This window comes from Eleutherodactylus coqui, chromosome 6, assembly GCF_035609145.1.
Source record: "Eleutherodactylus coqui strain aEleCoq1 chromosome 6, aEleCoq1.hap1, whole genome shotgun sequence".
In the NCBI taxonomy this organism is placed as follows: domain Eukaryota; kingdom Metazoa; phylum Chordata; class Amphibia; order Anura; family Eleutherodactylidae; genus Eleutherodactylus; species Eleutherodactylus coqui.
In genome coordinates, this window is record NC_089842.1 from 19,817,783 (window position 1) to 19,830,504 (window position 12,722).

At 42.4% G+C, this 12,722-nt stretch overlaps 1 protein-coding gene across 1 annotated transcript in view; it reads right to left on the reverse strand.

The window, feature by feature from the left end:
• Window positions 1–11,608, reverse strand: part of NFKBID (NFKB inhibitor delta) — a 28,720-nt gene extending 17,112 nt beyond the window's left edge. The window contains exon 1 of the mRNA XM_066572629.1: window positions 11,513–11,608. Within this exon, the coding sequence (XP_066428726.1) occupies window positions 11,513–11,543 (31 nt within the window). The 5' untranslated portion in view covers window positions 11,544–11,608. The remainder of the gene's footprint in view (window positions 1–11,512) is intronic.
• Window positions 11,609–12,722: the final 1,114 nt, after the last annotated feature.

The following is a 12,722-nucleotide window of genomic DNA, read 5'->3' on the forward strand; positions in this document are numbered from 1 at the left end:
GCAAAATAATAATAAACTTTATTTAAATGGCGCTAATTTATTCTACACTCATACAGCATCATTTATGCATAGCCAATTGACCACTAATTATCATTTTACGTATCCATCTCCTCGAATTATGGAAAATATAAAAAAAGAAGAAAAAATAGTTTTAAAGCAGATACAATAACACTACATAAAACATTGCTAATAAAATAATACAAACACAGTTGTTATGGCACATGAGTTACAATCAGGAAGTGAAGCTGGGGTGACATCACGACATCGGCCCCGCCCATGTGATCATGCCTTAGACTCATACCCCCTGTTATTCAGCACTGGGAGCTGATTAGTGCCTCTTCTTGTCACTGCAGAAGGTCCCTTAGGTGTCATTTGTCTGAAATTTCGGAGTTCCCTTTTTCTCTTCCTTGCTTCAACATCTCCTGTGGTGTATGATCTGATTGACAGACAGGGAAGTGTTTCCCCCAGCCAGCCAATCTGATGTAATGGAAGTATATTTATTCTGGGGCCGCCTTTACATGGGCGCCAGTTATTTTCCTGCTTGAGGTGTTTGGTGGGGCAGCAGACACCTGACAGCTAAGTACCTGTGGTTATTTGTTCTGTATGGGGCTTACTCACTTCTACCTTATACTGTATTGTATACATTGCTCTTTCTATCTGCATTATACCCCTTTCCTATCCTCCATCTAGGGACAGACTAGACCCCCTAGATTCCTGATGTTAAGCCTCTGCAATCAGGGCGATCGCCCTGCTTCTAGGCAAGGTCTACTACACCAAAGTTGTTTAGGTATACGGTTCTCATCCCTGTATTTCTCTTACCCTTATTTGCCCTATTTTGTGCCCCCTGCATTTTGGTGTTGCATGTCTACATTTGTCCATTGTAGACATTAGGTATTTCAAGGTCTGATATGTTAGTGATGTCCGTGGGGGGTTCATTATGCTTGTATCTTGCACGAATGTAACAATAGTACAATATCAATGTTAGGGTTCGCTGTTGGGATCTGTTATATTACATGGGTTGTCAGCAACAAAGCTTCACAGGTGGTGTTGATTGAGCTAGCTCCGTGTGGATTGCTCCAGCCAGCCAATCCCCAAGGTCTGTTGCTCATATATACCAGATCCTCTGCTAGAGGCTGTTGGCCTTTTCTTCAGTGTGAACAGTGTCATTCTCTTGCGTGTCTGTGCATGTGTCTGGACATGAGGTGTCTGTGCACCTTTCAGGATGTTCAAGGTAAACAGTGTCCTGCTCCTGTGTGTGTATGCAGCTCTCGGTACATGTAGTGTGAACTATTTCTTGCTGTCGGTCCTTTATCATCTAGAATGAGGTAGGTCCCTAGCTATCAGCACAGGGTCATCCCTATTAGGACGATCACCCCGCACTGCAGGCAGGTTTTCTGGGGTTAGTTGTCTCATTAGTGTAGGGACCCATGAGAGAAAGAGGACCTGTGAAGTGGACTTGCAGGCTGAAAGAGGTTTTGTCATTAAAATAAAAACTCTATACTCGCCTATTCCTCCCTCATCAGTCTCCTTAACACATCTTCTCCTAACTGAGTTTCCGCTATGAGGGCTACATTCCTCACATTCCTTCGGTCGGGTCAGTGAAGGACAGGTCCCTGTGCTGTAGTGTTCACTGCCTAGGAAGGAATTCTGATCTATTGCGGAGACAGCTCGCATGAGCAGCTTGTGCAGTGGATCGGAATTCCCCCTATTGGCCTGTGAGCTGTGACGTTACGTACATTGGCTGGCAGGCAGAAGACTGCCAGCCAATGTACATAACCACACGGGAAGGAGGGGAATCAGCCAACTGGAGGTGAAGTGACCCCACAGGACTGCAGTAGACAGGAGAAGATCAGTGAAGTAGACTGATGGGGGAGGAATAGGTAAGTATAGAATTTTTCTTTTTTAATGACAGAGCCCCTTTAAATATCTTGGCCAAAATGCATATTGTATCTTTTCCATTTGTTTATACATGCGGGTATGCTTGGTGCGTGTTTTGAGCGTTTATAAACTGGAGAAGGGAACAAAAGCTGACAGAAATTCCTTCCAATAACTTTAACCCCTTAGTGACCAAGCCTGTTTGTGCCTTAATGACCAGGCCAAATTAAAGTGCCAAAATTGGGAAAATTTTGAAAAAATGTACATTTTTTTCACATTTTCAATTGCAATGTCTAAACATGCTCTACAAATTTTTGATGAGGTATATTTTTCCATCTGATTACTTTATTCTGGAAGCACATTGGAAAAACTTTAGTTTTTTTTAACCATTTAGGAGATGTATAAATTTAACATTGATTATCAATAGAGTTGAGCGAGCACACTCGGATAAGGCAGTTACTCGAGTGAGCATCGCTCTTCTCGAGTAACTGCATTCTTGTCTGAGCAGGCTCGGGGGGCGGCGGGATGTAGCAGGGGGGGGGGGGTCGGGGGAGAGAGATCTTTCACTTTCCACCCCGCTATCCTCCGTCGCCCCCCGCTCACCCCTGCCTTCCCCCGCCCTCCTGAGCCTGCTTGGTCAAGAATGCAGTTACTCGAGGAGAGCGATGCTCGCTCATCTCTAATTATCAACATTTTGAGGAACATTTTGTGTCAGAATGATAGATACCCCCACAAATGACCCCATTTTGAAAAAAACAACACCCTAATGTATTCACTGAGGGGTGTCAGGAGTATTTTGACCCCACAGTTTCTTTTCAGGCTTCAATGCGATTTAGAGGAGAAAAAATAAAATGTGCAAAAATGTCATTTTAAAGATTTTTTTTTCTATAGTGCACATGAAAATTGAAGATTTGCACCCCAAAACGGATACCCCTGTTTGTGCTGTGTTCAGAAAGATACCCATTGTGTGCCTAATATTATGTCCGCATGCACAACAGGGCCTAAACTGAGAGGAGCAGACGGTGGCTTTCAGAACAGACATTTTACTTGAAGGTCTTTCAGGCCCCATTTCCTGTAGAGCTCTTCAGCTGCCAAAACGACAGAGAACCCCCACATATGACCCCATTTTGAAAACTAGACCTCTTAATGAATTCATCCAGGGGTGCACTGCGTATTTTGACCCCACAGTTTTCGACTGAATCTAAGCAAAGCAGAAGGAAAAATTACGATTTTCATTTTTTTGGTAATTGAGTCATTTTAAAAACAGGTTTTTTTGTACAGCACACATATGAATGGAGACTTACACCCCAAAATGGATACCCCTGTTTGTCCTGTGTTCAGAGACATACCCATTGTAGCCCCAATCTGCTTACTGTACACGTGGCTCGGCCCATAATGGAGGGAACACCAGTTCAATTTCGGGGCACAACTGAATAAATTCCAGAGCACATTGCTCATTTGCACAAAAAAAAAAAATTGACTCTCTAAAAATAATCCCCCCGCATACCTCCTCCATGACCTTTTTCGTGTTCCCTAAATCTTAGATAAAAGTAATAATGTAAACTGTGTGGTATGTCTGAAAACACATGGGGCAAAAAAAGGGTATCCCTCCTCCTCCCATGCTTTTTTGGGGGTATTTCTTGACCTCAGTGGCCAGGACGGGGTGTAAAAGGTGGCGCTCTGTGAGCCTTTGTACGCTTGCTGAGCTGTGGGGGTCTCTAACAGAAGGCGCTCAACAAGCTGCTCCTGGAACTGCAGGAAGGCGAGCGTTCCCGGGGCTTCTTGTAAATTACGTATTACAGGTAGCGGTCTGAATAACGCCGGGCTCACGCAGCCGTATGTGGAATCCGTTTGCGGAGGACTGCAGCGTATCCCAGCTGTGAGCTCGGCCGTGGCGCTGCGTACGGCCGCGTGATGTACTTAGCATAACTGCGTCCTCACACAGGCGGTCATGCACAGTACACGATGACGTCAGTGCCCAAAGCCCAGATATGATCTGTGTGGCGAGATTAAACTTTTTTTTCATTTTTTAAACTTTTTTTTTTAACTTTACCCAATGGATAACGGCGATCCTGTGACCAGGAACCGCACATAGCTGTCCCCGGTGACATTTCCCTGCTCTCGGCTACACATGCAAGTCGGGAGCAGAGAGAATTTAAATCTTCTGGGCCCCCGGGCCTTCTGCGCATGCACCTGACATTTTACTTCTGGCGCACATGCGCAGAGGACGATGTCAGATCCTGGAAGAACCAGAAAAGCGCAGGACATCGCGGAGGTCAGAGGTGAGTACGTTCAGCTCCCCTCATGGATCCGATCCGTGAAGGGAGCTGAAACTTTTGTTTAACTTTTATGCTATCACAGTTATCCGGTGGATAATGGCAATCACGTGTCCGGGGTCGGATACTGCCGCCCCCCCCATGACAGCTCCAGGCTCTTGGCTTCCTTTGGTAGCCGAGAGCAGGGAGCTGTCAGTCCCACAGATCCCGGGGCCTTACTCCACAGTGAGGCCACCAATTGACAGCCAGGTAGAATAAGGCTCAGCCGATGAGGCCGTCAAAAGGTGTGTGGGCAGTCATTAAGGGGTTAAAGCAGATACGATGAAACAACAAAAATCTGAACATAAAACATTGAAAATACAAGAATAATACAAGACATAATAATAATAAAAAAAATTATATTAATAATACTAACAACATTAACCCATTAGTGACCACCAATATGTGAGCATGTCGCGGCTGCTATTCATGAGTATGCCGCTCTCCCTCCCGCCCCCTCCCTTTACCGGCAGACTCCATAGGAGTTTATGGCAGCTGCTGGCATTGTGACATCAAAAGGTAGGACAAGTCTTATTTTTTGACGAAGAGAAAGCTCGGCATAAAAAAACACGCCTATTGCGCCTTTTTTAGGCTCGCGATTTTTTTTTGGCATGTCAAAAAATCTTTCATCTCAAAGAACCCCATAGGAAATCATGGCTTCGTTCAGATAAACCATTTCTTGACATGCCTATTTAGCATCAAAACGACGCTGGTGTGAAGAAGCCCTGCATCAGAAGCCCGGCAGAGCTGTTTAGTGCCGGGCACAGCTGGATCTTCTCAAAGTTAAAGGGGTGTTAACCCCTGAGATGCCATAGAAAATCCCGATTATGACATCTAAGAGGATTACAGAGGGATGGTGTTCCCTCTGTCACCTATTAGTCTCCCACAATGTGATTGCTGCGTGCTGATTGGTTGCTATGTCTCCCAGAGGTCTAACAATGGCCTTTGGGTCTGCCATCTCAGGAGACCTATTTTGACCTCCCAGAGGGGAGGGGGGTCTAAGAGGCTTCTAGAATTAGTAATCAAAATTAACCCATTGAAGCCTCCACTGGGACAAAAATAAAAAGTGCAACATTTTTAAAAAAGTATTAAAAAATATTTTCATCGATGAAAAAAATAAAATTGTTATTGCTCCTGGAATGTGTTGATGCAACAAAAAATATGTTTAGAGTGTTTGTTGTCTGTAAATGGAGTAAAACATAAAAAAATCTTATATATCAAACACATTATGGTATAGAGGTAATCAGAGAGTAACGCTGTCATATTATTTATGCCAACAGTAAATGCTCTAAAAAGAAAAATCTGGGGGAATTTCAATATTTTTGTCTCTCCCCCAAAAGTGCTAAAAGTTATACAATATATTCTATGCACCCAAAATGATGCTATTTAGCCCATAACATATGTCTGCAGCAGGAGCCAGCTGGGACCCCACTGCAAGGGCGAGGATCGTAGAGAACACCAATCCCTGCAGCTCTGCCACTGCAAGTACTAGCCAGAAAACCAGATAATGAGCATCGGAGTATTGCAGCTTCAAGTTACTTACAATAAATTTAAAAAAAACAAAAAAAACTTTTTTGCTCTCTACTTTTCCTTTTTTTTTTCTTTTAAAAGGACTCAAAAAATTACATGTTTGGTATCAATGGATTTATAATGAGTTTTCACGCCGAGCCGATATACGTCGTCCTCATCTGCGGGGGAGGGGGGGGGGATAGAAGAGCCAGGAGCAGGAACTGAGCTCCCGCCCCCTCTCTGCCTCCTCTCTGCCCCTCTGCACTATTTGCAATGAAAGGAGATGGGGCGGGGCTAAGTTTTGAGAATTAGCCCCGCCCCATCCCGCCTCTCCTCATTGCAAATAGTGCAGAGGGGCGGAGAGGAGGCAGAGAGGGGGCGGGAGCTCAGTGCACTACTCCTGGCTCTTCCAGCCTCCTCCACCTGCAGACAGAGATGGCGTATATCGGCTGGGCGTGAAAACCCATCCGATATACGTTCGTCGGAATCCAGCCTTAGACAAACTACTACCAGTTGCGGGAGTGAGCAGGGGGGAGCGGGGGTAGGGGGGGAGAGGGAGAGAGAGATCTCCCCTCCTCGTTCCTCCCCGCCGCTCCCCGCCCCCTGCCGACACCGGAATCTTTTGAGATGAGCGGGCAGGTACACACCCAAGTAATTTGCCTTAGTGAGTACGCTCGCTCATCTCTAATAATGACTCGTACAATAAATTGAAAACACTTTTTATCTCGCATGGCAGACACTATAAGAAAGAACAAAAAAATGCTTTTTCGTTCATTTTGCCTTCCTAGTAACACAGTAATGGCTCCTGCTCATGGGCGTATGCATTGTTGTACCCACCTCAGTGCAACATATTTGCACTATGAATCTTTTTTTGCCCGCCTGTCTGCATATTTTACTGTCCTCTTTTGCACGGGTATGGCATGTTGATTTGCACGCTGCAGATGAACACGCCCTGATCTTTTATTTCAGGTTATTGCGCAGCACATTGAGCATCCCATTGCACATCGCACACACATTTGCACCCCCCATAGACTTCTATGGTCGACTTTTGTGACCAATAGAGCAGGTCCGATTTTTTTGCGTGTGAAAAATCAGAAAGCGAGAATGAACCCATTGAAACCAATGGGTAATAATCTCTATGTATTGCATGTGCGAATACACCCGTGTGAAGTTGGTCTAAGGCTTTATTCACACGAGCGTATATCGGCAACCGTTTTCACGGCCGGCCGATATACGCTGCCATCTGATGCATTGGATTCCAATGCATCAGATCAGACGGGCAATATTCCACAGTGTAAAAACGCCAGGCCAGCCAATATCGCGCATTTCGGCTGGGTGTTTTTTGCGCTGGGCAGGAAATATAGTCCTTGAACTATCTTCCTGTCCAGAATACGTCGGCCGCTGCATAGACGCCAATTGGAGCCAATGACAGGTGCTAAACTTCCTCCCCCTTCTCTCCTCCAATCCGCCCATTTCTGGCTGTTTGCAACGGGAGAGGTCGGGACGGGGCGGGAGCTAGTTGCTAAGCTCCCACCCTGTCCTGCCCCCTCCCATTGCTGGCTGCCGACAAGGGGCAGAGAGGGAGCGGGAGCTTAGCACACTAGATCCTTCCCCATCCCGCCCCCTTCCCTTGCTGAGAGCCAGGGAGGGGGCGGCAAGAGGGTGGCATTGTGGGCTCGGTATATATGCACAGAAGCCCAGGCGATCTGAACGGGCGCACAAACGGCAGATTTACGCGTTTTTAGCCATGTCATGGCCATAACATGGCCGGCTGAAAAAACGCTACACTCGTGTAAAAGGTCCCGAAAAGTGATCAAAGAAAGTCTATGTACCCTAAAATAGTACCAATAAAAACTACAGCTCATCATGCAAAAAAACAAGTCCTCACACAACTCCATCTATGGAATGAGAAGAAGGTTCTTTGAATGCAGCAAAGCAGAAACAAATATTTTCCTAAAAAAAGGGTTTTTATTATGCAAAAGTGTAAATATATGATTTCGTACCGACGACCTTCAGAAAAAAGGTTATGTCATTTATACCGCATGATGCAAACTGTAGAAAAAAAACAATAGCAGATCCGATGTGTTTCTTCACCCGGTCCCCATCCAAAATAATAAAAGTTATACTCTCCAGCTCCTTCTGTAACGGACAAGCCTCATGGGAGAATAAACATCGTAATGGCTTTTGAAGTGTGAAGATGAAAATCCCAAAAAAGTCATCGGGTTCTTAAGCACCGAACAAGGCTGAGTTCTTAAAGGGTTAAAAAAATACAACTTCTCCCGCAAAAAAAGCCCTTTTTAAGCAATGTTGTTGGAAAAATATAAAAATCTGTCTCTTTGAATGCGACGATGAAGAAACCTGAAAACTGGTTGATAATTAGAGCCTAAAATGGGTTGGTTATCAAGGAGTTAATATTAAACGGCGTTCTTTGGAATAACGCTTTATATAACATCTAATTATTATTATGTGATTTATGTGATTTTATCATTTATTCTAAAAACTGTCATTTCGTATTTAGATTGCAGTAAAGCCCGCCGCTCCCCGATGACCTCGCTGCTCGCCGGAACCTCTACAGCGAGTCATAGGAAAACACGAAAGTGAAAAACAACTAATGACCGAACTAATCATCACCGCTTGTGCAGCCGGGGACTCCCCGCCACAACCCGAAATCCTAATCTATGTCCTCTGTATGTCACATAAGTTAATATCCCCCCAATTAGCATAAGTCACATGACTAGAAATATAATTCACCCCCTGGGATCTGTACGTTTTTCCTTTTCACTGTGCGTAAAGTCCGCTCGCCTTTGGCTGCCGCAGGGGGCTGAGCACAGAAAATGCCGATGACACCATGAAAGGACTCTAGTGGGGTTATGAGCGCAGGCATGATGCTCATAGTAGTAGTGAGGCCTCCGACAGTCACCACGCTTGGAGTCTACGCAAGGCGAGACAGTCATGTGACTGTCATGTGATCACCAAGATGTAAAGTCCCAAACACGTCACGTATAGAGATGAGCAAGCATACTCGCTAAGGCAAACTACTCGAGCGAGTCGTGCCTTATTCGAGTATCCTCCCGCTCGTCTCTAAAGATTCGGCTGCCGGCGGGGGGCGGGGAATGGCGGGGGCGAGCGGGGAGGAACAGAGGGCAGATCTCTCTCTCCCCGCTCCCCCCTGCTCACCGCCACAACTCATGGCTCACCCCCGCCGGCACCCGAATCTTTAGAGACGAGCGGGCAGGTACTCGCATAAGGCACTACTCGCTCGAGTAGTTTGCCTTAGCGAGTATGCTTGCTCATCTCTAGTCACGTAGCGCCGCTGGAACTGTGAGTTTGGTCATTTTGTTGTCACCTTTCACGCGGGACGGGACGGACCCCATGATGCACCACAAGGCGCGGCAAATTCTGCACCAGGCGACCTGCAGATTCTGATGCAGAATTGAAAATAGCTCAAAATCTGCTATTAGTCCGGCGGCGAAACTAACATCCAATGTGAAAAGTCCCTAAGGGACTACTGAGTACCGTGTTTAACGGGTGGGTAAACTTCTGCAACCAATCCATTTCATCATTCCTACTCATCTAGCATACAAATCAAGTAACTTTGTAAACGGCCTTGATTAGTGACGCGGCCCCTTAGTGACGCAGCCTACTTTGGTCGTAAGGATGCAACGATTTTCTTGGGGACTTTCATCTCCACTTTTCAGTAGCCATACCTTGGTACTTTCTGTCACCATGGCCGTATGAGGGCTTGTTTGCTGCTTGTTGAGCTGTAGTTTTTATTAGTGCCATTTTTGGGGTACACAACTACCTGTATTCTGCCATCATTTGTTTACAGCATTAATCATGCAGCCTGCAGCTATAGAGACACATAGATCTGCATGAGAGCTGTAGACAAGAACAGTAGGAGATTTTTTTTGATACCTTGGGGTGATAGTAAAATATTGGTTAAGAAGATGGACAGAGCACTCAGCGGTCTGACAATAAAGTGTGAGGTCCCCTTTAAGAGCTGGTAGGGAGCAGGTAGCGTTGTGCTGTTCTCGGTGACAAGGGGCTGCAGATGTTGTGTGAGGAGAATGGGTTTTTCGTTTCTCGCTGCGCTGTCGCTCGTTGTGTGATACTATAGTATCTGACGAGACGTGTGTGGGTGGTCACAGCTGTCACCGAAGCGTAAAGAGGAATCCCCGGCAGTGACTCAATATTTGGGAAATCCACATCAGACCATGTGCAGTGAGTCAGTGACTCCCTCCACTCACACATGTGGTCTTATGAGATCTCATTGGCTGTGCGCTTTATTACATAGAACACATATACTGTCATCTATCTAATATTATATCTATCTAATATCTCTCTAGCTCATATCTATTTATCTGATATCATATCTATCTATATCATATATATTTCATATCATATCTATCTATCTAATATCATATCTATCTAATATCTCTCTATCTATCTGATATATCTATCTATCTGATATCATATCTATCTATATCATATATATTTCATATCATATCTATCTAATATCTCTCTATCTCATATCTATCTATTTAATATCATATGTATCTAATATCTCTCTATCTATCTGATATCATATCTATCTATATCATATATATTTCATATCATATCTATTTATCTGATATCATATCTATTTCATATATATTTCATATATATTTCATATCATATCTATCTATCTATCTATCTATCTATCTAATATCTCTCTATCGCATATCTACCTATCACTTATCATAGATATGCCCTATTAATTGTAAATACAATTTAATTATAAAAAAAACCTGTGAATTTATATATATATGAACAAATATAAATGCAAAACATATGATTCAAATCAGTCCCTGCATGTATTATAATATATATTATATTGGGTATTTTAGCTTATGTTTTAATAGTCCATATAGGTTATATTATGTTGTATATGTTCTATTATGTTGTATACATTGTATTACATCATAGACTCCTGTAAACATAATGCTATTTCCTTTTATTCTACCCCACTGTAATTGAAGCAGGAGATTGGGATCCACATCTTGCTCTCGCGCCCCCCCTGCACCAACAATGCCATTTACATTGCAGCATTATAAATAATGGCCGCGCAGTCAGAAGACTTTTGTTATCTATTATTAATTGGGAATTAAGGGCCAGTGTTCGCAGCTGTATGTCAATTTTTGCATTGCTTTTAGGGAGAAATGTCTCCATACTGCCATACCGTAACGTACAGTAACAGGTGGAGTATTCATGGGTATTCACAGAACAGGATTGTATAATAGTAATAGTTATTATCACATATTTATATGATTTTAGATATTACACTACTAATATATTTGTTATTATTAGATTTGTTGATATTCTAATCTATGTTCATATTTAATATTATGTTGTTGTTATATTTATATTATTGCATGTGTAGATAATACTCTCTATGTATATATATATGTGTGTGTATATCTATTATATAGATATACGCATATGTTATATATACATACAAATATGAGTGTGACATCTCATGTTTATAATTATAATTAAAGCATTAAAAATCACTTCTTATTGTTGTTCACCGATGAATTCAGAATTAGCAGGAAAAACAGCTATATAATAATAGCTCCAAATAGATAAATACACACATATTGTATGTGTATATATATATATATGGTATGTGTGTGCATTTCTATTATGAACTATTACTATTTTGCTGTATTTTTCCTTATACTTGTAAATTCATCAATGAACAATAAGAAGTGATTATAATTATAAATACTTTGCACTCGTTATATACTTGATCCTCGTCTGTCTGTCACACTTACCTCTAGAGGCGGAGGAAGGAGGCGAGCTCATAGCCTCCCCTCCTCGGGTGTCTTCTTGTGGCTCCAGCGCAGCTCCCTTCTCTTTCTTTCAGTGTGAATGTTACAGAAAGTTGTCAGATCTGTCTCTAATAAAGAGGAACCTACAAGCCCCGCCCCCGGAGGAAGCCTCGGAAATAAAGAGTGAGAGAATGCAGTCAAGATGACATGATAACAGAGTTATAGATACAGAGGAACATACAAGGGAAAGTAACCAAGTGGAAGAAGAAAAAACCACAAGTGGTTAAAATTTGCCATGAGCAACATCACGGCGCAATCTAGCCACAAGATTACAGCGATAACATATATTGTATACTATAATATAAAGTTATCTCTTATTATCAACTACTATAGCATACAGAAAAATCCTAATCAGGTATCTGTTTACACATGCTTTCAGCAGAGAATTGTTAGATGTTTTCCATTCCTTCAAGTTTCTTTAAATGTGTAAAAGCTTATAGTAAAAGCTATAATCTGAAAAACTAACAACTATATCCAAGAATATAACTACTATAATACTGCTCCTATGTACAAGAATATAACTACTATAATACTGCCCCCTATGTACAGGAATATAACTACTATAATACTGCCTCCTATGTACAAGAAAATAACTACTATAATACTGCACCTATGTACAAGAATATAACTACTATAATACTGGTCCTATGTACAAGTATATAACTACTATAATACTGCCCCCTATGTATAAGAATATAACTACTATAATACTGCTCCCTATGTACAAGAATATAACTACTATAATACTGCCCCCTATGTAGAAGAATATAACTACTATAATACTGCCCCCTATGTACAAGAATATAACTACTATAATACTGCCCTTATGTACAAGAATATAACTACTATAATACTGCCCCCTATGTACAAGAATATTACTATAATACTGCCTCCGATGTATAAGAATATAACTACTATAATACTGCTCCTATGTACAAGAATATAACTACTATAATACAGTCCCCTATGTACAACAATATAATTACTATAATACTGTCCCCTATGTACAAGAATGTAATTATTATGATACTGCCCTCTATGTACAAGAATATAACTATAATACTGCCCCTATGTACAAGAATATAACTACTATAATACTGCCCTCTATGTACAAGAATATAACTACTATAATACTGCCCTCTATGTACAAGAA